We start from the raw sequence: 27725 nt of genomic DNA on the forward strand, positions 1-27725 counted from the left end.
CCCAGCCAATGATGCCCATGTCCCACAAGTGTACAAAAGATGTGAGTGTGGTGAGGGAATGGAGATCGAGGAGACTGACGCTAGACGCAACGCCATGGATGGAAAGATCACCTCATCCTTCTCCCCCTCACCCCAAACTGCCTCCTCCCCCTCACCCTGACCTCCTCCTCCTCCTCACCCCAACCCACCCATCCCAAATCCCTCCTCCCCTCACCCTTAACCCTTCACCCAACCCCTTCCTCCGAACATCCTCCTCCCCTTTACCTCATGCCAGCAAAGCAAACGCCTCCACTCCCTCACCCCAAACCCTTTCACCCCAAACCCTTCCTCCCTTCAACCCAATCCCCACATGGACCTCCCCAGACCCGTGTCCAGCCCCTCCTCCATCCTGTCCTCACGACCCCACTCACACCTCTTCTTCCCTAATCCCCTCCTCACTCGCATCCCAACTCCATGCTTCTCACCTCAAACCCCAGCCCTCCGTCCCCAAGCCCTCCTGCCCCTTCCCCACCCTAACACCCTCCCTCACCCCAAACCACTCCTTTCCCCAATGCCCTCCTCAACCCTCTCCTCCCCCTCCCCAACTTGCCCCTCCCCCACCCTAACCCATTCCTCACACTCACCCCAACTTCCTGCTTTCCCTCACCCGAACATCCATGTCATTCTCATCACCGCCTTCTATCTTCCGTCTTCCCCATACCTCTCGCACCCTCCCTTCTTCATGAATATGTGTTATTCGAAAATGACTGGTGTTCCTCTTTTCCAGTTTTTCCAATAAATGGACACACTAATTTTAACAATCTGTTTGATGCAGGGCCAGTATTATGTGTTTTATTGAACTTGGTCCCCAGACAGAGAGTGACCTCTCTTTATGATTTCTCGCTTGTGTTCCTCGTATTCTGTTCTGATAGATCGAATCTCCACCTGCCTGGATGAGTGTGGCTCTAACAACACAAACGTTTGCTATAGAGTCATACAGCACAGAAACAAAACCTTTGGCCCATATCGTCTATGCTGACCCGGTTTCCCAAACGGATCTAGTCCCATTTGTGTATGTTTGGTCTGCATCCCCCTAAACCATTCCTATCCATGTACCTGTTCAAGTATCACTTGGGTCAAAGCAGCCCACTTGATAGGCATCCCATCCACTGAACATCACCTGCAGCTTCTGGGAGCCTGACGCAGATGAGGAATGAACAAAATTCTAGTGTAAAATGGGAACAGGTACGAGATACAGAGCAGAGGAAAGCAAGGTTTCACTAGTGAATTTCTCCATCCGACCTCAGTCCTGTGGGATCTTATCATGACTGAGCTGTTTACGCTCTGTGCTCAGTAGATGTTGTTAGATTATTGAGACACCTAACCCTGTACCCAACTCTTTAATCATCCCCATTCCTTCCCCACTAAAGCACTGTAGCTACATTGCTGACGATTTCCACAATGTTGGCCTTTCGACTCCATACTCAACGCCAGATGGAAAATGTTCGTTGACAAATATCTTAACTGACACAAAAGCACCATCATTCATTAAGAATGCAAACCACCAGTATTTATTAACAGCAATGATTAGTAACTAAAATTACACGAGTTCAGCCATGGTACAGGATGTTCAATGTGTGATGGTCTGCCCTTTGTCAACCCCTGGGTCACCGGAGTCTTGATTCCTTCAAGCTTGTCTCTAGTCTCGTGATGTTTTAGCTAAACTAAGAGAACCCCAAAGCGCAACAAATTCTGCAGTTTTAAGATGTCACCTCTAACTTTGCAGCCTACCTGAACTGCTGTCGTGACAACATTGAGCTGAATGTGTATTTTTTATCCCTCACTCCCTCTACAACTGCCTTCAGCCTTCTCGTGGATTCTGTCACTGATCTCATTCCTCTACCTGGTTATGACAGTGATCTGTAATAATGACGGTTACCCATTGACTGTTAATGCCCCAATCAAACATCCACTACCAATTCCTAACTTCTGTGACAAGACCCTCCTTTTAGCCAGCATCCATTTGGCAAGCTCCCAGAGCAGCATGGTGGCTCAACAGTTAGCACTACTGCCTCATGGCACCAAGGACCTGGGTTCGATCCCACCTTTGAGAGTTTGCACATTCTCCCCGTGTCTGCGTGGGTTTCCTCCGGGTGCTCTGTTTTCCTCCCACAGTCCAGAGATGGGTGGATTGGTCATGGCAAATTTCCGACAGTGTTCAGGGATGTGTAGATCGAGTGGGTTATAGGGGAATGTGATGCTCTGAGGGTCAGTGTAGACTTGTTGGGCCAAAGGGCCTGCTTCCACACTGTAGGGAATTCTATGAAGATGGAGACTGACCTTTGTCTCTCCAACTGTTTTTCTCTCTCTTTGGATTCTGTTTCCACCTATCGCTCACTTAACCCCAGCCCTCCCCTCCAACCCTTCTGTTGTAAAATTACAAACCTTTACCTAGCTACGATCGACTCTGATTTCTCTCCACGGATGCTGCCAGACCTGCTGAGTTTTTCCAGCAATTTCTGTTTTTGTTTCAGGTTTCCAGCATCCGCAGTTCTTTTGGTTTTTAATCCATTTGACAAGTGCTGTACCTAACTCATGAAAAAAAGTCCTCTGGCAAGAGTTTGATTGCCACACCCTCTTTGTAGGTAATGTTGACCTCAAATTATGCCAGAGTGTCTAGGAATAGACGGCATAAACTCATAGTGCGCTGTCACTCATTTAAGTGGGAGATGAGGAGAAATTTCTTCTCTCAGAAGGTAATGAATCTGTGGAATTCTTTACCACAGAGGGCTGATAAGTATATTCAAGGCTGAGAGAGAACATTTTTAATCACTAAATGATTCCAGGATTGTGGGTAAAAGGCAGGAAATTGGATTTGAAGATTCTCACATCAGCCATGATCTCACGCAACAAGATAACTTTAACTCATACCTTTTATTTACAATTCTTGACCAAATACATAATGGCTTCTAGGCAAGTCCTCGCAAGACCAGCTTACATATCTATCCTTTATTTTCAGCCAATGCCCAGAGTTCACTGCTGTCGTATCACTTCCTTTTGTGGCTAATGCCAGGCTGACTGAAACCCAAATAAAAGAATTATTCAGAAATCAACCTCAGTTCATGCCTATGTTTTTTATTACCCCTTAAAGCTGCATGAAACCATTCAACACATCAGAAATCTTTAAGTAAGCATCTCATTTAACCGTGCCCAATAATACATAGAAATGAAGGTTCCACACTAAAGATATGTACGGTGCAAACTTTACGACTTACACAAATGAGTCAGTGGGAAAGTCTAACCAAAGTCATGAGATTCACATCCGATTAATAAATCTGCAGCAAAGTGCGAGCCTCAGTAACAGTAACAATCATAAATTGTCATAAAGACCCAACTGTTCCACTGATGTCCTTCAGGGACAGAAATCTGCCACCATTAGCTGGTCTGGCCTACACATGACTCCAGACTCACAGCAGTGACATTGATTCTTTGATTCCATTGATGTTAAAGAGAGTGATGGCTATTGGGAGAAAAAAGGAATATATCATTGGGATAGAGGTTCAGCCATGATCCTATTGATTAGTGCAGCATGCTCGAAGGGCCGAATAGCCTACTGCTGCTTTTAGATTTTATGTTTCTTTGACTCCTGACTGCCTGTAGTTCAGGGGATATCAGGAAATGGGCAACGAATCTTGCCAGTGGTGCTCCCTTCCCACAAAAGAATAAGCACTTCCAACTCCCTTGCTTCCTCTCCTTTCAATCCTGAAAAATCTTTCCCCTTTTACATATTTATCCAATTCCCTTTAGGAATGTGACTGATGCTGCCCACATCTTGTCAGAAACTGTGTTCCAGAACATAGCATTTGGGCTGCTGTCCTGTCCAATTAGAAATGCTTCCTCCTTAGTTATCAATAGTGTGCTGTCCACCAAAAACTGGGACCTCATCACTTCAAACTGTTTCAAATTCCTTTGTGGAACCATTGCGTTGCCCTGTATCTTGGTTGTGCTAAAAACTCTCACTTCAGAACAGAAGTCCTGAAACTGACAATCGCTGTTTGACACAGGAGCAGAAAAAAAAATACACTGTTTAGACATCCCATCTTTTAGCCTCTTGGATAGATGGGAAAGGTCACTTGGCATTATTTTCAGGAAGTGTTTTCTGGCGGCTTGGCCAATATTTGCCCCTCAGCATTAAAAGCAGGTTGATCTCAGTGCTATCACACTGCTGCTTGAAAGAGTTTAATTGTGTAGAGATTAACTGCTGTGTTTCCTGCTGGGAATGCTTACAATGACCAAAGGCAGCTCTCTCATGTGAGAGAGAGAGAAAGAGAGAGAGAGAGAGAGAGACAGAGAGAGAGAGAGAGATGGCTGGTGGCGAGTTTAACCTGAGGGTTGCCATTCTGTTGGCATGTGGCAATCTGGAGATGGCATAGCCTTCGTGGTGACCTCAGCGTCTGCGGGAATTGATTGGCATCATTCCACCATTGTCCAGCCAACTGACCTTATGATACACTGAGGGCCACACGTCATAAAGGGCTCGACTGATTGCAAAATGCTCTAGGGCACTCCGATGTCACAAAAGTTGCTATGTAAATAATTTCTTTTAGATTTTTTTGGAGGAGATTGCATCCTGTATAGATCCATCGACTTCTTTATTTCGGCTGATTTGTCATTTCCTTGTTGCCTCTGTCAATTCAGCTTGGAAGGGAAAACTTTGCCAACCATCTCCATTCCCCCACGGCCTCTCTTCTCACCACTGTCTAAGAACGGGGTGGGCATTGAAAATCGAAGATATGCCCTTGATTGGCAAACAGTCCTCTCAGACACATGAAGGCTTTAGAGGCAGTAACAATTTAACAGCATCATCAGAATACGCGCTCATTCACTGCTGAGCATGGGCATCAATTCCTTGACTTCCAGTTGGTAGTCAATGCAATTTTCGGTCACAACGAAGTTGTTAAGAGGTGAAATTCAGAAAAGGTTCACATAAGCATGTAAAATGTAAACGTTCGGTTTTTAATCGCCAGCAGAGTGTCAGAAATTATCACACGTGAGCTGGCCCATAGCCTGGCTAACAATCGGGGAGGTTAGTGTGGTGGTCAGGGCTTTTCATAGAACATAGAACATAGAACATTCAGCACAGTACAGGCCCTTCGGCCCTCGATGTTGTGCCGACCTGTCATACCGATCTTAAGCCCATCTAACCTACACTATTCCATGTACGTCCATATGCTTTTCCTGATCAGAGCTACCAGAAGAAGGAAGATGAAGAAATGCAAGATGCCTGACCATTAGCTGGATGCTTTGCCGAGGTCAAATAGAGTCAGCATCTGACAATGGTGGAATGATCCAGCACAGGAAGAGGCCATTCAGCTTGTGCTGGTTCGGTGAGACAACTAGCTCTGGCAGTTGGCTATCAACAGCCAGAAATTGTTCCAGCTTCTCTTTTGATGAGTAAATGCTACGCAATTGTTTCCTTAAGATGGTTTTCGAAGAAGCATGGAGGAGTATTCTGAGGTGGAGCTACCTTGTTACTTGTCATACAAGGCATCACATTGAAACCCTCATGCCAAACAGAAGCTTCTTTAGCTGGTTCAGTATCCGTTGCTGGGTGGCATTTGATGGGTTCTTTTGGATTGGCAGGACGGGATCCTGGAATGAAGCAATAATCTCCAATTTGCTTGAGGATTAGTGGTTTGCCTCCTTGTTGGTAGAGGATTACTACAGGAGTATCATTCTGCATGTTAGTAAGCAACTGTGTGTCCTCTTTGGATGGAGATTTCTGGGAGTCTACTTGATGCTCTGGAGGGTAATTAAAATCTACGCCGTTATTAATGGCCGTTGTCCAAGTAAAGTCTACAGCCTGTTGATGGTCACTCGACAGACTTGTGTTTCCATCTGCACTCAATAAGGCCTGCTCAGGAGGGACGTGCGAGGGTCCTGAGAGATCGCTGGGCGGAATACACACATAGTTAACATTGTTGGGTGGTTGCTGAGGTGTGACCGACTGAGTTTCCTGGGAGCCGTCGGTGTGGCTGCGCCATCCCTGCGTGCTTTCATCGCCCGCCGTCGGAATAAAGCACCGCGTCTCTAACTCCCCATCGGGACCTGTCAGCCGCTGGCTGGCTGGTGGGTACGCCATCACATCCACCCACGGATGGGCCTGGCTTGAAGTGGATTGGCCCGCATCGTTTTCGCGGACGTAGCCGGAGTGTGCCTCTCTCGGAAACGTCGGGCTGGAGCCTGACACTGGGGGGCACAGGACATAACTGGAAAGGGAGGGCTGTTGCTCCGACGCCAGTTGGCTCAAAGTAGCATCCATGGCATTGCCAGTGCCAATGTGACAACCAGCTGGGTCCGGCACATCCGGGCTGGGTTGTGGGGCGTTGAGGACGTAAGCAGAACTTGGCACAGGCGGTGTCGGTCCATCATTTGCCTGGACCAAATGTAGGCTTTCCCCAGGAAGTTTCACATATCCGGGGGGCCCTGTTACACATTCGAAACGTTTCTCACACCCATGATTAAATTCCGAACAGAACTCAGACCCAGAAGCTATAGCTTGGTAATTGAACAAATATGGGCCGTTGTAATCAGATAGCTCACTCGGAAACATCGGGAAATTAGAGAAACCGTCCTGAGAAGATGGGTTCGCTCCAACAGCAGGGTACAACTGTTCGAGAGCATCTTGGCTTCGAGTCAGCAGAGGGGACGAGCTGGCTTTCTCCTTTTCTATCTGGAGAGATGTGGCTTCCTCCCTGTTATAGGAACAAATTAAAAGGTCACAAGGCAAGCTCCTACACTGTTAATCCTCATTCATTTCTGAGACTTAGCTACAGTCAGCCTGCATTCAAAGTACTTCACCTCTCACTTTTCTGCATCGAACCTTATGTGACACCTACTCACCCACTCCACCAACTTGTCAGTGTCCTTTCGGTGATCCCACAATGCCCTCCACCATATTTACAAATCTTCCCAGTTTACTGTTATCTACAGACATTCAAACTGACCCCTGTACACCAAGCTGAGTGTGATAGATTGAGAAGAATAGCAGAGGAGATTGTGACAGTGAGGTGTCTTGGCACACCAAGATTCATTCCCATCATCCTGCATGGAGGAGAGATCTACAGCAAGTATCAGTCTATTTACCCTGCTAGCCACACTGGCTCATTCAGAATGGTGTCTTAGTGGGGAGAAGACAGTGTGAGTGGTGTATCTGCCTCTTGTACTAAGTCCCAGTGACTGAATCAACACAAAACGATAGCAGGATCCTGAATGAAATAAGAGGGCTTACTTAGAAATGACCTGAGGAGATGTCTCCCCTGTTCCATCAGGCACCACTTGGCAGATATTGCCTTCTTCCAGAGTAACAGTCCCCACGGGGACCAAATATCCAAGAATCCCTGTCTAGAAGGAAAAAGAAGCAGATACAAATCAACACAGGGTGGCGGTAGTGCATGGGCTTTCTCACAGTCCCAATAATCCAGCAACGCAGGCTAATACTCTGAGGGATCATGGGCCTAAATCTCACTCTGGGTGCTGGTCAAATTTAAAGCCTAGAAGTTGAAAGCTGTTCTCAATGGCCATGTAGCTATCATCAATTGTCATTAAATATCCATCCAGTTTACTAGTTCCCTTTTGGGAAAGAAGTCAGCCATCCTTACCCGGTCTGGCCAATATCTGACTGCACTCCCACAGTGATGTGGTTGGCTCTGAACTGCCCTCTGACATAGCTTGTAGGCCGATGAGTTCAGAGCAATTTGAATAGATAACAAATACAACCCATCAGAGAATTCAAAGAAATGGGTCCCCCACTGACTGAGCGGCCAATGTGCCCCAGGGTGTCTGCCAACAGGACGTGGCATGGATAGTAAATCACAGTGTTCCTGAGCAAGTTAGATCCTTCAAAATCTAGTGGTGTTTCTTGATTTGATGAGTAAGTCCGTTGATCGCATTTAGAACAATATAATTGGTCTTCATGGTGCTACTGCTGGGGAGATGGTTTAGTGTCAATGTCACTCAGTGAGCAACCCAGCAGCCCCAGGATAATGTTCCGGGGGCATGGATTCAAATCCACACTGTGGCAGGTACTAACATCTGAATTCAAGGAAAACCCCCGTCTGATTCCCTGGTATCCCTTAGGGAGAGAAATCTGCCATCCGTACCCGGTCTTGTCTATATAGCAAGGTGGCTGATTTTTGGACAATGAGGGACGTACAATAAATGTTGGCCTGGCCTGGCTAGTGACACTGACATCCCATGAACGCATGAAAAAAGGTTTGGGATAGGGAATATTGATTTTGATTCATTTGTTCATGGATTGTGGCTATCACTGACACGGGCAACTTGTATTGCCCATACTTAACCTCCCTTCAAAGGAGCAGGTGGCCCGCTTTCTTGAAGCCATCACATGGAGGCCCTGACACCCGCTCCATTGAGTATTTACCAATCATCTCCATTGCCATGGACCTCACGATCAATGTAAGGCAAACTCCATAAGGATGGCAAATTTCCTTCTGTAAAAGGACACTTGTGAAACAAATGAATTTCCACGACAATCTGGTAGCTTCACTGTCACTATTAGGGGGTCCAGGGTGTTTTAGATTACTTAACCAAAAGAAATTCCCCATCTGCCACAGGGAGATTGAACTATTACCACTGATTTTAACTCCAGGATTTAAATTGAAATGTTTCCATATAATCATTAGGTTACGTAATCTAAGCATCGACTGTACAAAACTCAAAGATGTACCAGACGAATGAGTAGGGTGTCAGAGCTTTTAAATGACTGAGACAAGTCAGGTTCAACGAGCAGATACAGGCTGTGACTGTCAGAGATCATAGCTTGTATCTTCACATCATAAATGGCTGAATGGCATTAACACCAGACTATGTCCAGACTGGGAACCTGGGTTTGAATCCCGCCTAGGCAGATGATGGAATTAGAATTCAATAATAAAAATATGGAATTAAGAATCTACTTATGACCTCAAAACTACTGACGATTGTGGGAAAAACCATCTGGCTTGCTAATGCCCTTTAAGGAGAGAAATTTGTTACTCTCACCTGGTCAAGCCTACATGGGGCTCCAGACCAACATCAATATAGTCGAGAGATAGTAAGAACTGCTGATGCTGGAGTTAAAGATAGCACGGCATGGAGCTGGAGGAACACAGCAGGCCAGGCAGCATCAGAGGAGCAGGAAAGCTGATGTTTTGGGTTGGGACCCTTCTTCCGAAATCTGAAGAAGGATCGCGACCCAAAACATTGACCCTTCTTCTCCTCTGATGCTGCCTGGCCTGCTGCGTTCCTCCAGCTCTGTGCTGTGTTATCAATATAATTGACTCGTAATTGTCCCCCTAAAGGGCTTAGCAAGGCACTCAGTTCAAGGGCAGCTAGGGATGGTCAATAAATGCTGGCCACCCAGCAACGCCCATGTTCCATGAGTCAATATTAAAAATAAACAGTAGTGGACACACTATAACAATGAAATAATATCTGTCTGTCAGCATTTGCAGAGAGGGAAACAAGTAACATTTCCACTCCAATACTATTCTCCTTCAGACATGTCCAGAACATCTCCAGTTTGGAAGGAGACCACTAGACTTAGAGTCAGTGAGACAGAGAGATGTATAGGCGGAGATAGACCCTTTGATCCAACTCGTCCATGCTGACCAGATATCGCTAAATTGGTGACTTGAAACATTAACTCTGTCTCCAGCTGTACTGGACCTGCTGAGTTTCTCCAACACTTCCTGTGCTCTGAATGGCCCACAGAGGAGCTTCAGCCTGCTCTCTCATTCTAGCTCATGGATGGATCTCCAGCATCTGCAGAATTTTACTTTCTAGTGAAGCGCTGTTACCTGGTTCTGTTTCAGGAAAAGCTTGCTCTTTGCTGGGTCAGGGATACTCTCCAACCAGGACTTCTTTTTTCTTTAACATGTTGAACAAACAAGCATACAATCATTGTTACTGAATTACAAAGAGTGGAGGTATCAACGTTTTACAGATAATTGCATTGAATAACGTTCAGGCCACGTGACACAATGTCTCTACATCAGTAGTTACACCTCACACAAGTCTCTCAATAGCCCACATTACCTCAAGCAGCTGATATGACCTCGCTCCTACCTTTATATTTCTTTCTCCTCAGACACTTATCCAGTTTTCCCATCTATGTGTAGATGTTCTTAATCTCTACTGTTCTATGAGGTAATGTGTTGCACATTAAAATGTAGGAACATAGGAATTTTTAAGGAGAGGCTGTATAGGCTGGGAATTTTTTCATTGGCGTGTAGGAGGTTGAGAGTTTATAAAATCTTCCAGGGATATAGTTAGGTTGAATGGCAGGTGTCTTTTTCCTAGGGTGGGGAATTTAAATAATAGTAAGTGTATCTTTATGCTGAGAGGATAAAGAATTAGAAAAAACATGGTGGCAATTTTTATTTACACAGAGAGTGGCTCATGTGTGGAATGAACACATTGGGTACAGTTACAATGTTTAAAAGACATTTGGATAAGTCCATGAATAAGAAATGTTTGGAGGGATATGGGCCAAGCGCAGGCAGGTGGGGCTAGTTTAGTTTGGGAACATGGTCGGCGCAGGCTGGTTTGGCTAAAGGGTCTATTTCTGAGCTGTGTGACTCTATGACTCTATAACTGGAGTTGGCCATTCAGCCCTTCAGCCTGCTTTGCCTTTCAAGAACATGGCTGTTCATCCACCTCCCCATTAGTTTCCCACAGTATCCTGTATCCCTGGATACCATAGGTGAGTAGATGTTTATCAACGTCTACATTCCTGCACACTCCAAATAACCTTTCGTCTCCTTGGTCATAAAGAATCTCTGCCTTAGAAAGATTTAAACATTTTGCATTGACTGCCTTTTGAGGCGGGGAACGCCAAAGGCTCTCAACCCTCCGACAGAATCAATGCTGTCCATTGCTCCTCTACTAAGGCTTCACGTTAGTCACATACGAACATCGAAGCTGGAGTGGGCCACTCAGCCCCTTCAGGCTGCTTTCCCATCCTAGATCATGGCTGATCCTTTACTGAGTTGACATTTCTCAGTATAACCTTGGACATTATTTGTACCAGGGTCAATTGATGTTTGTATGAATATTCTTTTTTATCCATTTGTGAGACATGGGCATCACTGGCTGGGCCAGTATTTATTGCCTGTCCCTGGTTGCCCCTTGACAAGGTGACAGTGAGCTGCCTTCTTGAACCACTGAAGTCCATATGGGGTGGGTTGACCCACAATACTATTAGGGAGGGTATTCCAGGACTTTGACCCAGTGAAACTGAAGGAACAGTGATATATTTCCAAGGCAGAATGGTGAGTGGCTTGGAGGGGAATTTGCAGGGGGTGGCGTACTAATGTATCTGTTGCCCTAGTCGTTCAAGATGGAAGTGGTCATGGGTTTGGAAGGTGCTGTCTGAGGAGCTTTAGTGAATTTCTGCAGTGCATCTTGTAGATGGTACACAGTGCTGCTACTGAGTGTCAGTGGTGGAGGGAGTGGGTGCTTCTGGATGTGGTGCCAATCGAGCAGCCTGCTTTGTGCTGGATGGTGTCAAGCTTCTTGAGTGTTGTTCGAGCTGCACCCATCCAGGCAAGTGGGGAGTATTCCATCACACTCCTGACTTATGCATTTTAGATGGTGGACAGGCTTTGGGGAGTCAGGAGGTGAGTTACTCACCGCAGTATTCCTAACCTCTGCTTTGCTCTGTATTTATATGGTGTATCCAGTGAGTTTCTGGCAATACCCTGGGTGTTGATTGTCTAGGAATTCAGTGATGGTCACACAATTGAAGGGGAGGTGGTTGGACTGTTTCTTATTGGAGATGGTCACTGCCTGGCGTTTGTGTGGCCATAAATGTTACTTGCCACATATCAGTCCTCATAGTCATCAAGTCAGTAAGAATCCCAAGAAGTCACCACCTTCTAAGAAGTTCCCCTTCATCTCAGATCAGAATGGCTCACCTTTCATTTCAAGACTGTGGCCCCTGGTTCAAGACCCACACTGGGAAGGCAAACATCCTTTCCTGCTGACAAAATTCTTGAAGGGAATAGACAGGATGTAAGTTCCTGTGAAATTGCCTTGTATTCATTTAAACTCCAGGGAGTACAGGACTACTCTCTCTCTCCTCAAAGGACAGCCTCACCAGCACAGGGATCAGTCTGGTAAGCATTCTCTCTCACTCTCTGGTGAAAAGGCTTTGCCCTGAATTCCTTAGTGGAGCTGTGAGCTCAGATTTGAGTTACCACGGAATGTGAGCAGCAGGGACGCAGAAAACGCTTCGACCACCAGACATGCTTGTCCCATCATGGGGCTGAGGAGTTCCCTGGTTAAGAAGTTGGTTTCCCTGACAGATTCTAACCGAGTGCTCAAACATATGGAGCAGAGGATACGCCAGCTGGAGTCTAAATAAGGACCTTGGATGGTTTATTTATAAAAATAAGAATATGTTTAAAAAAAAACAATGTGGTTTCCTGTTGTTGTGAAGCCTGGAAGTGGGGAAAGGGGTATCGTATTTGAAGAAAAGTGAGCCATTTAGGATGGAGCTGAGGGAAGTTACTCATAGGTTCGCTACAGTGTGGAAACAGGCCCTTTGGCCCAACAAGTCCACACCGACCCAAAAAGCACCCCACCCCCTATAACCCATCGAATCTATACATACCTGGACACTATGGATCATTTCGCATGGCCAATTCATCTAACCTGCATATCTTTGGACTGTGGGAGGAGGTCAGAGCAAACTCCACACAGACAGTTGCCGGGAGCTGGGATCAAATCTGGGTCCCTGGCGCTGTGAGGCAGCAGTGCTAACCACTGGGCCACCGTACCACTTCACTTAGAGGATGTTGACCATGTTGGAGGTTGAGTCATTGATTGAATTCAGGACAGACCTCCACTGATTCCCAGTTACTGGTGATATCAAGGTGGATGGAGGTGGTGTGTGAATATGGTAGTGAGGTAGATGATCGAGGATGAAGGGGGCTGAATGGCCTACTTCTGCTTCATTGCTCCTATGTCCCTAAGGTGGAACCCGCTACCTCATGGAACAATGGAAGTGAATAGCATTGATGCATTGAAGGGAAAATAAGGCTGAGAAGAGAGAGGGAAGGAGGGAATGAGGAGATCAGAATGAGACGGGGGCAGAGGAAAGTGGAGGGCATGAAATCCTGAAGACTCATCTTTCAATTGTTTCCATTTAAAAGCTTTCATTATCAATGCTACCACCTTGTAGAATCCACTCAGTGTGGAAGCAGGCCATTCAGTCCATCAAGTCCACACTGACCCTCCAAAGAGCATCCCATTCAACCCAATTCATCCCTGCAACCCTGCGTTTTCCTATGGTTAACCCACCTCGTCTGCACATCCATGGACATTATGGGCAATGTAGCACGGCTAATCCATCTAGCCTGCACATCTTTAGACTGTGGGAAAAAAACTGGAGCACTCAGAGGAAACCCACGCAGACACGGGGAGAATTTGCAAACTCCACACAGACAGTTGCCTGAGGGTCGAATGGAACCTGGGTCCCTGGTGCTGTGAGATGGCAGTGCTAACCAGTGGGCCTCCGTGCTGCATCTCAATAGATACTTACAAACATGTTCATGGAACATCAAAATTAGTCCATGATGCTCACAGAACAAAAGCATGGGTTTCATGGGTAAAATCCCACAGATCTACTGGCTATCAGCCAGCAATCTACCTGAATAGATTCAGACTGTTAATAAAAAACAAATGAACAAGATATTTTACCTTTGTATCAGGCAGAAGAAGGGACGAACAAAAAGGGTTAAAACCATCAGAATTATAACTGCCGCGATGATGATTATCTTGTTATCTAAGTGAAAAATAAACAAAAGAAAAGGCATTGCAAGAATTGTTAATTAGATTTTTATTTTAATGATTTGTAAGAGTGTTACACTATGGTGTGATCCTCACTGTGCTGACTGGCCCATTGATTATACGATCAGTGTTACTGGTCTGTGTTTTAAGCCACATAGTCGACATGATGATGATCAATTTGAATCGAATTAGCTTTATTGTCTCACGTACTCATCTGAGTACAGTGAAAAGTTGACAAGTCACCACTTACAGCACCATCTTAGGTACATAGGTACCTAGGTACAGATTCTTGAGGACAATTTCTTCGGGAAAATAATTAGAAAAAATGAAGTATTAAAAATTCCAGCATTATACAATTTCAAAAGTACAAATCACAGTAATAAATTAGAAACATAAAATAAAACATGCAGATTAACTGTGCCTCCACCATACAATAGCAAAGTTTATAGCTCTAAGTGGGAATCTCCTTTCATTGGAATGGTATTGTGGTGCTTTTGCATGAGAGGTAGGGAAAGACTGGTTTAACTTCTGGCAAATTAGTTTCACCATCTGTTTAGAGTCTACTACTTGGTATATAAATGACGCCAGAGTACTGTTCACTGCTTGTTCATACCTTGCTCACTGATGTCTGTTGGTTCCAAGTCCACCAACCTTTCCAACTGAGAACTTGCATCCCTCCCAAGTCTCACCCCTCTTTATCTTTGTAACTTCTTCAAACTTCTGAGATCTCTGTGTTACTCAAATCTGTGATGTGGAGGTGCTGGTGTTGGACTGGGGTGGACAAAGTCAGAAGCCACACAATGCCAGGTTATAGTCCAACAGGTTTATTTGAAATCACAAGCTTTTGGAGCGCTGCTCCTTTGTCTAGTTAATGTAGACTTCACCTGACGAGGGAGCAGCGCTCCGAAAGCTTGTGATTTCAAACAAACCTGTTGGACTATAACCTGGTATGGTGTGGCTTCTGACTTACTCCAATCTGGCTTTGAAATTTATTAAGTTTTGTTTTAGATTAGATTAGGTTCCCTACATTGTGGAAACAGGCCCTTTGGCCCAACAAGTCCACATTGCCCGTTGCAGCATCCCACCAAGACCCATCCCCCTTTATCCCACACACCCTTGAACACTATGGGCAATTTAGCACGGCCGACACACCCAGCCTGCACATCCTTGCACTGTGGGAGGAAACCAGAGCACCCAGAGGAAACCCAAGCAGACACAGGGAGAATGTGCAAACTCCACACAGATGGTTACCCGAGGCTGGAATCGAACCTGGGTCCCTTGCGCTGTGAGGCTGCAGAGCTAACCACTGGGCCACCGTGCCGCCCGTTTTACTTTGATGTGAAGAACATTCACCAATATGCTTTTGTTACCTCAAGACTTGACCATTCCTGTGCACCATTGTCTGCTCAGCCACATTAAACTTGAGGTTGTCCAAAATGTTGCTGCCTGTGTCTTAACTTGCACCAAACTCCACTCCCTAACATTGTTGCGCTCACTGGTCATATAATGCCTTGATTTTAAATTTTCATTCTCATTTTCAAATCCCTCCATGAACTCGTGCCTCCCTATATCTGTGATCTTCCCCAGCCCTGCAAGATCTCGGCGTTCCCCCAATTCTACCAGTTGTCCCTCACTAAGTTTGATTGTTAAGGTTGTGCCTGGGTCCAAAGCTCTGGAATTCCCCTGCTGCCACCTCTTGCACTTACTTTCCTCCTTAAAGTTTGCCCTCCTTCAAAACCACCTCTTTGTCCAAACTTTTGATCACCTGACGACTGTCCCTTTTGGTAGCTCAGAGCCATATTTTACTTTATACTGATCCTGTGATGTGCTTTTCTCAAAAATTCACACACTGGCTGTGAGCATCCCTCGCTGGACCCAGCATTTATTGCCCGTCCCTAGTTGCCCTCGAGGAGGTGGTAGTGAGCTGCCTTCTTGAACCCTTGCAGCCCACATGGGGTAGAGGAACCCAGCGTTGTTAGAGACAGAGTGTGAGTTTGACCGAGCAACAGCGTGGGAGTGGTATTGTGTCTTTGGGCTAGTAATCCAGAACCACAGACTTATGCTCTGGAGGCTTGGATTCAAATCCCACCCAGGCCAAAGGTGATATTTGAATTCAACCAAACTCTGGAATAAGTGGCTGCCCAATGGCTGCAAAGTCAATTGGGTCTCCAATTGGGGAAGACTTGTGACTCTGAACCCACAGCAATGTGGTTAGGTCTTAACTTCCCTCTGGGCAATTAGGGATGGACAATAAATGCTGGTCTATCCAGTGATGCCCTCATCCCATAAGCAAAATCTTCTAAATGTCAGTTTCGTGAATAACTTGATGGGAAAATGTATCGGTGGGTGGCTTTGCCATACATCTTTTGCTGATGGTGAAGGAAGAATCACAGGATCCCTACAGTGTGGAATCAGGGCATTCAGCCCATCAAATCCACACTGACCCTCTGAAGAGCATCCCAACTTGACCCACACCCTTACCTGATCCCCATAAACCATAGCTAACCCTCCTAAGCTGCACATGCCCAGACACTACAGGCAATTTGACATGGCTATTCCCCCCAACATGCACATCCTCGGATTGTGGGAGGAAACCTGTACAGGCACGGGGAGAGTGTGCAAACTCCATACAGACAGTTGCCCGACGGTGGGATTGTACCTGGGACCCTGGTGCTAGGAGGCAGCAGTGCTAACCACTGAGCCATTATGCCGCCCTTGCCCTTCAAGTGGGTAAAGAGCGTGGGTTTGGAAGCTACGACCGATGGCCTACCAATAAGCAGCAGCTGTTGTTGTTGTTGACACAATCAGTGCCAGGAGAAACTCTACGAGAGTACAGTTGCATTTTGACCACATACCAGGCTCTGTTTTAAATGAAACTTCTTTGCTCCAGTCACTCCACGGTCCACAGTAGGAATGGGGATCTTGTCGACATTTCACCTTCGCTCTCACTCTGACAACATAGTGACTGGATGCCTCCAATGAATTCTTTTGGATTTGGAAGGATTTGGTGTCTTGAGGAATTTTCAGTACTTTGAAATTCTGGCAGAAAACATTGATGTGTTATTCCATGTTGCAATTTTTTCTAGTTTGGAAGCACTGTTTGAATTTATCACCAATGTATTAAATGGAGGAATAACAGCACTGTTTATGTTTAAAATAACGCAGTCTGGAGTTCCTGTGTTATCTCTAGCATCTGCAGTCCTTACTATCACTGTTTGCCTTTAGTTCAGTTACAGGTCATTTGTCATTACCCTTGAAATTTAATTGGCCTAATTATGTAGTTAATTATTTAATTGGGGTGGCACGGTGGCTCGGTGGTTAGCGCTGCTGCCTCACAGTGCCAGGGACCCGGGTTCGATTCCATCCTCGGGTGACTGTCTGTGTGGAGATGGCACATTTTCCCCGCGTCTGTGTGGGCTTCCTCCCACAGTCCAAAGATGTGCGGTTAGATGGATTGGCTATGGCAAATTGCCCCAGAGTGTCCAGGGATGTGCTGGCTAGGAGGATTAGCCATGGATTAATATGGGCTTATGGAGGTAAGTTGGAAGTATATCTGGTGGGATGCTCTTCAGTAGGTCAGTCGAGGCTGACTGGGCCAAATGGTCTCTTGCTGCACTGTAGGGATTCTATCATTTAAACTGCCACCCAATTATTCCCTCCAAAACCAGAAAAGATGCTGTTCTGGCATTTAACATCTTTGTACCCTTTCTAATACCCCCTTACGCACTCATGGACATACGTGCACAAGCGCTAAAGTATGCACACAAACCTCACGGAAATAAATATGGTTGTGCTCACATACTTTGCATAAAAATCTCCCATTGGCAATCTTACATAAGCACAGGTTTTACAATTACCAACAAGATTTCACGTCCATACACTTCATTTATTAACTTAAACTCATGATTCAGACAGCTCTCACACATACCCAGGGATGTACATACTTGTAGTGAAATGTGTGCTGGCAAAAGCCTTTCTTTACCCTTGTACAATGTCCCTTTTAGACCAAAATTGACTGGACAGTATTCTGAAATTTCCTGATCATGAGATCATTGCATTCCAAGAAATGTATATGTAATTTGAAGTTAGTCTGCCAACGGCAAAGTAGCATTGGGTAAGCGGAAGGCTACTTGGTTCAGCTAATGTCTTTGAGTTTGACATCTTAGAATACACTGAGTACTTGTGTAAAGAGGGAACAAATAAGATTCTCTCCAAATGAAACACTTTGGCAGTCTATGAAAAATCCTGGTGTTGAAGCAGGCTGCTACGAATGGAGCCGAGACTTGTTACTGTGTGTGATAACCAGTTGGAAAGAGCAGATAGAGAGAGAGATGCATGGAGAGGAGTAAGGGTCTGTGATTTGGACGAGTTCTCATTGCTGTGATTTCAGTATTGGCCGAATCCACCAGAGTTGAAGGAAGGGCTCTCTAATGATTTTGTGCCTTCAGGATTGTGGTGGCACAAGCGAAAGAAGGGTCATAGATGTGCGCTTCACCAATGTTGTCTCTGTCTGGGGACATTGGATGGAATAGGGAAGCTAGTGAATACAACTCAAGGGCTGAAACTCTTGGAGTGGGAAGTGAGAAACTGTGGACAAAGCAAAGGCTTATTGTGAAAGACTGAGATTACATGTGGCCCTATATTTGTATAGGAACGAAAAGGAATGCTTGTAAGGCATCTTGTGTAGTTCGAGTGCAATATGCCTTTATATTTGCAATATCCTTCAACTATTAATTAATGTTTGAGTTATGTTGATTGCAGTCAGGAGCAGGAGTAGGCCATTTGGCCCTTCGAGCCTGCACAACCATTCAATACGATCGTGGCTGATTATGCAATATTCCATTCCCGCTTTTCCTCCAAGGTTTTAAGAAACAAAATCCCTGTCCATGGGTTTTCTTTCTATCGTCTTTGTGGGGATTTCCTCGCTTGCAGGGTTATTGGTCTCTGTAGCGATCAACAAGCGTGCTCAAGACCAGCTCACACAGAAGCAGAGACACAGGCACACAAGGTAAACAGTCCTGCAAACCTCTCCCCTTCACCGATGTACGATCTCAACTGACCTCCCAGGAATCTCCAGCCTTCTTGTAATGTATTTCATATTCGGAATTAAATTGAGCCTGCTGAGCGAGCCAGTCCAATTGATACCTCTCATCTGGAAGCTGTTTTATGGTCAAGTTGAAAGGGGCCTTTGGTTTTACTAATAACAAAAGACATAAAAAAGACAAGATTTCACAAAATGTTGAGACTTTGATTTATAACAGAACAACTGTGCTGGATATTAACATTCCAGAAACAGAACATCCCAATATTCTCCAACACTCCTCTTTCTATTATAGGATCATTTGGACTCAAACACTGTTCCTCAATGTGGAAATTAAGTGTAGAGTTAACATTTGCAGTGAGCTGTCCCTTTCTGCCCTATCGGAGATGCTGATGCGTTTCTTGTACACTCTGAGAGAGGGTTGGTTAGCACAGTTGGCTGGAGAGCTGGTTTGCAGTGCAGAGTGATGTCAACAGCATGGGGTTATTCCCTGCAACAGTTGAGGTCACCATGAAGGGCCTTCCTTCTCAACCTCTCCCGTCAGCCAAGGCGCCAAGAGTCATACAGCACGGAAACAGAAGCCAAAATAAAGTTGCTGGAAAAGCTCAGCAGGTCGGCAGCATTGGTGGAGGAGAAAACAGAGCTAACGTTTTGGGTCCAATGGCCCTTCCTCTGTGGAAGGGTCACCGGACCCAAAATGTTAATTCTGTTTTCTCCTCCACAGATGCCCCCAGGCCTGCTGAGCTTTTCCAGCAACTTTATTTTGGTTCCTGATTTACAGCATCCGCAGTTCTTTTGGTTCTTATTTAGCATGGGAACAGACCCTTTGGTCCAACCAGTCTGTGTCGACCATAATCCCAAACTAAACTAGTCCCACCTGCCCGCGCTTGGCCCATATCCCTCCAAACCTTACCAATCATTAACTTATCCAAATGTATTTTAAGCATTGTAACTGTACCCACATACATCACTTTCTCTGGCAGTTCATTCCACTCATGAACCATTCTCTGTGCAAAAAAGTTGCTTCCCACGTCCTTTTTAAAACATTTATCTTCTAACCTTAAAATATAGTCCCCTAGTTTTGAACTCACACTAGGGAAATTGCCCTTGATATTCACCTTATCTATGCCCTTTATAATTTTATAAAACTCAATATGGTCACCCCTCAAATCTCCAATTGTCTAGCGAAAAAAGTCCCAGCCTTTCCAGTCTATTTTTATATCTCAAATCCTCCACTTCAGGAAAATTTCTTCGGAACCCTCTGCAGTTCAATAATGTCCTTCCTATAACAGGGAGACAAGAACTGCACACAGCACTCCAGAAGAGGCCTCACCAACTTTGTGTACAATCTCAACATGACATCCCAACTCCTAGACTCAAAGGTCTGACCAATGAAGGTAAGCATGCTAAACACCTTCTTAACCACCCTGTCTACATGTGATGCAAATTTCAAAGGAATATGTACCAGAACTCCCAGGTCTCTCTAATCTGCAACTCTACCCAGGGCCCTACCATTAACTATAGAAATCCAGTTCTTGTTTGTTTTACCAATGCAGTACCTCACATTTATCCAAATTAAACTGCATCTGGTATTCCTCGGCCCATTGACCCAATTGATCAAGATCCCTTTGAAATCTTAGAAGAAGAAGGATGTAACTGCATGTAGCAAAGAACAAAAAAAACACTGGAATTTAGTTTGGGTCATACATGGGAAGACATGCAGGTGGATTCAGGATATTGACTTGGGACTGAAATTCTGAGGAAGGGTCACTGATCATAGAACATAGAACATTACAGCACAGTACAGGCCCTTCGGCCCTCGATGTTGTGCTGACCTGTCATACCGATCTGAAGGCCATCTAACCTACACTATTCCATGTACGTCCATATGCTTGTCCAATGACGACTTAAATGTTCCTAAAGTTGGCGAATCTACTACCGTTGCAGGCGAAGCGTTCCATTCCCTTACTACTCTCTGAGTAAAGAAACTACCTCTGACATCTGTCCTATATCTTTCACCCCTCAATTTAAAGCTATGCCCCCTCGTGCTCGCCGTCACCATCCTAGGAAAAAGGCTCTCCCTATCCACCCTATCTAACCCTCTGATTATTTTATATGTTTCAATTAAGTCACCTCTCAACCTTCTTCTCTCTAATGAAAACAGCCTCAAGTCCCTCAGCCTTTCCTTGTAAGACCTTCTCTCCGTACCAGGCAACATCCTCGTAAATCTCCTCTGCACCCTTTCCAAAGCTTCCACATCCTTCTTATAATGCGGTAACCAGAACTGTACGCAATACTCCAAGAACCTGAAACATTAACTTTGATTTCTCTCCACAGATGCTGGCAGACCTGCTGAGCCTTTCCAGTAATTTCTGTTTTTGTAACTGATTTGACATCTTCTATTACCCCAGGAAACTGACAGGCTCTGCTTTCAGTGGAGTTTCTGAACAAATGCTGACAAATGAACTGCACAGTAAATGTGAAACTAAAACAGTGAACTCACTGTTGATATAGGGTTTAAATACTACTGATGGCTCGACAATCTTCAGGAACACCTCATAGTCATCCATGGCCTCCTGCTCATTCACAGGAATGCTACAGCGATGAACGGTGAGATGTTTAAACGTCTGCATTATACCTGGATTCTCACACTCCTTGGTCCTGCAGATTAAGAAAGGTTGGTCAGCATGATCGGACAGACTCGCGCAGTGGCAAAATCAAAAAAGCTTGCATTTGTATAGCGCCTTTCAGCACTTTGCAGCCAGTGGAGGACTCTTGAGGTAAAACTGTGGATGCCTGGAGGTCTGATACAAACAAAAACAGAAGGTGCTGGAGCAGGTTTGTGGGGAGAAAGCACAATTAATCTTTTCAGTCTCGTGACCCTTCTTTAGAACTGGGCTCAGAATATTTACTCTGCATCTCTCTCTCTCCACAGATGCTGCCAAACCCAGAGGGCTTCTTCAGTACCTCCTGTTTTGTGAGTTGAAGTGTACTTTTGAAGTGTAGACTTTAGTGTACTGCATAAAACATTACAGCTGATTTGCAAAACCACAAGCTGTAATGTGTTCATGACCAGACAGTCTGTTTCAGAGGTGACTGAGGGATAAACATTGCCAAGGGCGTGGTGGTCAAGCTTGCCCTTTCTTCAACTAGCGATTTGGTTCGATTTATTGTTGGCACACATACCTAAGTCAGTGAAAGTTTTGTTTTGCATGCAGTACAAACAGATGTCATTGATTGCACAGGGTGAGGAATACAAAGTTACAGCTGCAGAGAAGGTGCACAAGAAGTGAGTTCAATATGAGATTTGAAATTTGAGAGGCCCATTCAGAAGTCTCATATCAGTGGGCAGACTGTCTCTCAGAGTGATAATCAAAAAAAAACTGGACACTCGATACTTCAACACTCCCTCAGCAGTGCAACAGATCTTCAGCTTCGATTTTGTATTCAAACCCTGGGGAAATACATGAACTTATGACCCTCTGACACAGAGATGAGAGTGGCCAGATCTGTCACTCTGTAACGTGGGAGAGCCGGAGGAAGGTTGGTGTAGTGACTGTAACAGGTCAGCCGGTGGACCTCTCAGACTCTTAGTTCCCTGATTGGGGCTGTTAATCTGGTCCTCTTCACTCTGAGGACTGGCTCTGAGCTAACTGGGTCAGTGGCAAGGACTCTGTATGTGTAATTAAAGGGTGATGTGGTGACAGGATACCAGCCTCCGTGGAGTTATTTCAGGAAGGATTTAAAGATAAGGTTTAACTCATTAAACTTACACTGTGGCCCGTGTTTGAGTCCAAATATATTGAACAGAGCAAGAAGTGTACAGTTTCAGTTCCTGGACTGTGCTAAATTTACTGTTTTCTGACCATCTACTTCCTTCAAGTAATCATAAGGGAAAGTAGAATTAGTGGGGGTGGTTGTGTCGTCATGGTGATATGACTCGACCACCAATGCCAAGTACTAAGGTAATGTTCTGAAAGTCATGGGTTCAAACCCTACCAGGTTAGATTTGAATTCAATAAAGTCTGGAGTTGGGGAAAAAAATTAACCTAATGGTAACAATTGTCATTACAAAAATACATCTAGATCACAAAGATTTACAAGAATGTTGCTGAGGTTGGAGGTTTGAGCTATGGGAAGAGGCTGGGACTATTTTCCCTGGAGTATCAGAGGCTGAGGGATGACCTTACAGAGGTTTATAAAATCATGAGGGGCATGGATAGGGTGAATAGTCAAGGTCTTTTCCCCAGGGTGGGGGAATCTAAAACTAGAGGGGCATAGGTTTAAGGTAAGAATGAAGCTTAAAAGGAACATAAGGGGCAAACCTTTCCCATAGACGATGGTGTGTATATGGAATGAGCTGCCAGAGGAAATGGTGGAGGCTGGTACAATAACAGCATTTAAAAGGCATCTGGATGGGTACATGAATAGGAAGTGTTTAGAGGGATATGGGCCAAATGCTGGCAAATGGCACTAGATTAATTGGCATGGACGAGTTGGACCGAAGGGTCTGCTTCAATGCCGTACATCTCTATAACTCGACGGCCACAACTTTTAGGAAGGATATCACCATCCTTACCTGGTTTGATCTACGTGACTCCAGACCCACAGCAATATGGTTGACTCTTAACTACCCTCTGGGCAATTAGGGATGGGCAATAAATGCCAGTCCTGGTGAGGGTCACCCATATCAAACAAACAGACACAGTTGTTTTAATCTGTATTGTAATGTGGAGGCTGTGTGACTGGGCTAGTACTCTTGAAATCGTTAGCTAGGCCCTTTGCAAGGATATGATTTCAAATCCATCTTGGAAGCATGATTAAAACTGGAACAAAAGCCAGACTCAGTATTAGTGGCCATCGCAAGCAGATATATCTGACCTATTAATATGAGCAGGGGAGCGGAGAAAATTTTGCTGTCTGCTCTGGTCGGGCTCACATGTGGCTCTGGATCCTCAGTAATTAGCCTGGCCTCTGAAAAGGGGGTGAAAAGGGGCAGTTTTGTGAAACTGCCACCAAAAAACTAATAACCGTGTAGGTGCTGCCTAGATGATGAAACAAGGATTTCAGAGCTTTCAGGTAATTGCCTTGCACGCATCTTTCTGGACAGCAACTGCGGAAGATTAAATGTTAGTTTATCCCATGAAAGAATAAACAAAAACTGTCGAGTTGGAAGATGTTGATGGGGCTACAATGTTGTCCTGTAACTAACCTGTGACTAAAAAGACGTCCCTAGGTACCTTTGTACCTGAGACAGTGCTGTGAGTGGCGACTTTTTCATTGGAGGACATGTGACAATTAGGTCAATTCAATTCAGTTCAGGTCAAAAACAATGACTGTCCAATGATTGGTATTATTTGTTCCACAATGCTGAAAGGAATTTTGAGATGAGATTTGTTAACAAATGCTAAAGATAAATGTCAGTGCACTTACCAATCCATTAATGAATGGACACATTGCTGGGACATCTTTCTGTTCTGTCCATTTAGGCTATGTAGCTACAAACATTTGCAGTGACAGCTGTGACCATTACGAATGTTTAGCTGGGTTTCAGATGCTTGTAATGGTTTCAGATCATCAGGGATGCACAAGAATAACTAACACTTTTAGGAAGTTATCATGGCAGAATATATGTTTGATGTAATTTCAGTAACAATGGTGGTGTGTAGGAAATTTAAAGTTTAATTAATTTTTTAGATGTTAAACTGATCCCTATTGCTATTGCATGGCTGTGAGGATGGTATCTAGATCAATAATTATGGAGGAAGATTGTGTTGTGGGGACAAGGATGAGGCACGAGTGAGTGAATGTAGATGTGGTGTAGGGGGTCTTCAAGTGATGGGAGCTGGGTTGCTGTGATGGAGGCCTGACGTGTTTTCTAATCAGTCCACCTCCAGGTACATGCTCCTCATGCACTTGATCACAAATCTCAAATCAAGTCCTGTATGAAAAGACAAAGATCCCAGGTAGAGTCACGTGTGGGTTGGGCATGCATTTTAGAAAATGCAAATGCATGTGGAACTGCAGATACTGGAGTCTGAGATAACACAGTGTGGAGCTAGAGGGACACGGCAGGCCAGGCAGCATCAGAAAAGCAGGAAAGCTGACGTTTCGGGTCAGGACCCTTCTTCAGAAATCTACAAATACATGTGGTTCCTCTTTGCTGAGAGCGCAGGAAATTTTGGCCCAGGTTAATGAAATGTGACATTCTCAAGCCTTGGAGGACGGAGTCACAAATATGGCAGCCCTCTATCAGAAGCATTAATGGTGAGAAGATGCTGAAGTGTATAGGACCCTTTGCCTTTGCAAAGAGTTAAATGAGATTTGACCTTACACACAATAAATATAATCATGGGCAGAGTGGAAATGGTTAATGTTGAAGATTGAAATGTTTTGAGAGTAGGACACGTGGGTCATAGGTTCAAAGGTAAATTTAGGGTTAATACAGGGATCTTCTTCTTCACACAGAAAGGGGATCATAACGAGTGCTGATAGGTAAAATTAGATAATGTTGGATGAGCTTTCCACGAAATGCCCATTTCCAGATGTTAAAGCTATCCTCACATAATGATCAACATCTAGAAAAAGGGACTGGATAGTTCAGCAATACTTCATTTACTTCTTTTAAGAACAATTGGGAAGCTTCAATGCTTTATACTGTAGAACCAGTGAAGCAATTGAAGCTTCCTTATTGAATGTTTCCACAGCAAAGATACATAGAGTTTTGGACAGCAAAGGAATTGAGGGCTATGGTGAATCAACATGGAGCTGGAAAAACACAGCTGGTCAGACAGCATCAGAGGAACAGGAAAAGTAACGTTTCGGGCCGAAATCCTTAGTCAGCCCTGAAACGTTGACTTCCCTGCTCCTTGGATGTTGTCTGACCTGCTGTGCTTTTCCAGCTCCACATTTATTGACTCTGGTTTCCACCATCTGCAGTCCTTACAGTGTCTAAGGGTCATGGTGAGCGGGTGGATAAGTGGAGCTGAGTCTATAATGAAGATCAGCATGATCTTATTGAATGGTGGAGCAGGCTTAATGGGCCAAATGGCCTAATTCTGCTCCTATTGCTTATATTCTTAAGGGAGTTAAGGATGGATGATCTAAGATGTGCTGAATAGCCTCTCCCATGCTTAATGCTCTTCAAATTGACAATCAAGATGGGGTTAAGGGAACATTTCAGCTGGTTTACTTACTCAGAGCTATTAGCTTTTCCATAGTGCAGGCTGAATTGGAAATATTTACTGGACTCCCTTGTTATTTCCCAAGTACATTCGATCTCCTGGATACCATCGTAGAAACACATCAGATTTCGAGGCATCACCTCAGGTTTAGCTGTGAACAATCAAGACAGATGGTTAGCTCTGAAATACAGAATCTTAGCTCATAGCTCTGTGAATGCTGCTCATTGGGACCTTCAACAACACAAGTTTGCAAGTCCGTGTTTGCAGGTATAGGGAGGAACGGAGTGGAAACCAAGTAACTGATTCTAGGGAAAGGTTGCAGCATCTGCAGCAGAATTTACAGCATTGAAACAGGCCATTCAGCCCTGCTGGACCATGCCTAATGGCATATTCCCCACACAAATCTCTTCATCCCTCTTTCATAACTTCATACATGTATCCTGCCAATGCATTTACTTCATCTACCTGATTAGCGTTGAAAGTAATGCCAATCTTTCCACCTACTCCTTGTCCCACTCACTCCCACCTCCGGAACTCCTTGCTGGATTTCTGGTTGGGATATGGTCTGGAAATGATGGCAAAGTCATTTAAGATAAATCCCAGGAAGCACTAAGCGTTCCAGCTCTCAACCTCTCTCCCTGGGAAATGGCTGTTGGTACCTTTCAGGGTCAGGCTTTCAAAACTGAGTTGGATCATTCCTCTTGAAGCTAACAAGAGATAGGGAGCAAAGCAAACATTTTGTACCGACCTATTTGAGAATGTTGTCCACATGTCTCTGGAGAAGCTGGGCCCTCTGGCTCAGTCATATCGACACTAGCGCTACACCACAGGAGCCCTACTGGGTCAAAGCTGACCTTTTTTATCTTCAAATCAGACTGTTCATAGATATTATTACACCTTAGAGGAGCAAGTTGGATTTGAACCACGGGCTCCCATTCCTGTGGTCGGGACACTACCACCACACTGCAAGTCTAATGCTCTACCAACTGAACCATCTGGGCTTGCCAGAATATGGGGCACTTCACAGATTTACCTGTTGTCAGGCCCATACTCAGCATGGGATCCCAACAAGATGGAAGCGGGCCATTCAGCCCATCAAGGACACGCTGAATCTTTAGGAGAGCATCCCACCCAGCGCCACTCCACCACACTAACCCTGTATTTTCCATGGCCAATCCACCTAACACGCACATCTTTAGACTGTGGGAGGAAACCACAGCATCCAGAAGAAACCCATGCAGACACGAGGAGAATGTCTGTGTGGAGTCACCTGAAGGTGGAATCAAACCCAGGCCCCTGGTGCTGTGAGGCACCAGTGCTAACCACTGAGCCACCGTGCCATCCTTCTCTGTGTCGTTCCAATTTAAATATATATGCTGCTAAAGGGAGCACAAAGGAAAAATGAAATAGAAAGTTACATGTTTGTTCTGAACCTGGGATTGGACCAGTGGCCTTTGGACTACCGGTCTCCCATGCTCTCAATAGAGCGCTTCTGTCCTGAGATCAGGAACAGTCTTGATCAAGTTGGAGAGCGAAGCATGTTTGGGGGAAATGACCAACCCATTCCTGTTGCACTGTCACTGCCAAATAAATGCCTGCTTTTGTGTAGCAACTTATCAAGATCTCTCAGTAATGTCTCAAAGCACTTCAAACAAAGTCAGCTGTTT

General features: G+C 45.0%; 1 protein-coding gene across 2 annotated transcripts in view; it reads right to left on the bottom strand.

Annotated features, from left to right (window-relative positions):
* Positions 1–1604: 1604 nt before the first annotated feature.
* Positions 1605–27725, bottom strand: part of LOC125446944 (cytokine receptor common subunit beta-like) — a 62102-nt gene continuing 35981 nt past the window's right edge. For both annotated transcript variants that reach the window (XM_048520952.2, XM_048520953.2), the window contains exons 7-14: positions 26071–26209; positions 21378–21535; positions 18894–19030; positions 16689–16872; positions 13744–13828; positions 9840–9909; positions 7271–7383; positions 1605–6734 (exon numbers count right to left, since the gene is read on the bottom strand). In XM_048520952.2, coding sequence (XP_048376909.1) covers positions 5441–6734; positions 7271–7383; positions 9840–9909; positions 13744–13828; positions 16689–16872; positions 18894–19030; positions 21378–21535; positions 26071–26209 — 2180 coding nt within the window. In that variant the 3' untranslated portion in view covers positions 1605–5440. The remainder of the gene's footprint in view (positions 6735–7270; positions 7384–9839; positions 9910–13743; positions 13829–16688; positions 16873–18893; positions 19031–21377; positions 21536–26070; positions 26210–27725) is intronic.

This window comes from Stegostoma tigrinum, chromosome 38, assembly GCF_030684315.1.
Source record: "Stegostoma tigrinum isolate sSteTig4 chromosome 38, sSteTig4.hap1, whole genome shotgun sequence".
Lineage (NCBI taxonomy): Eukaryota > Metazoa > Chordata > Chondrichthyes > Orectolobiformes > Stegostomatidae > Stegostoma > Stegostoma tigrinum.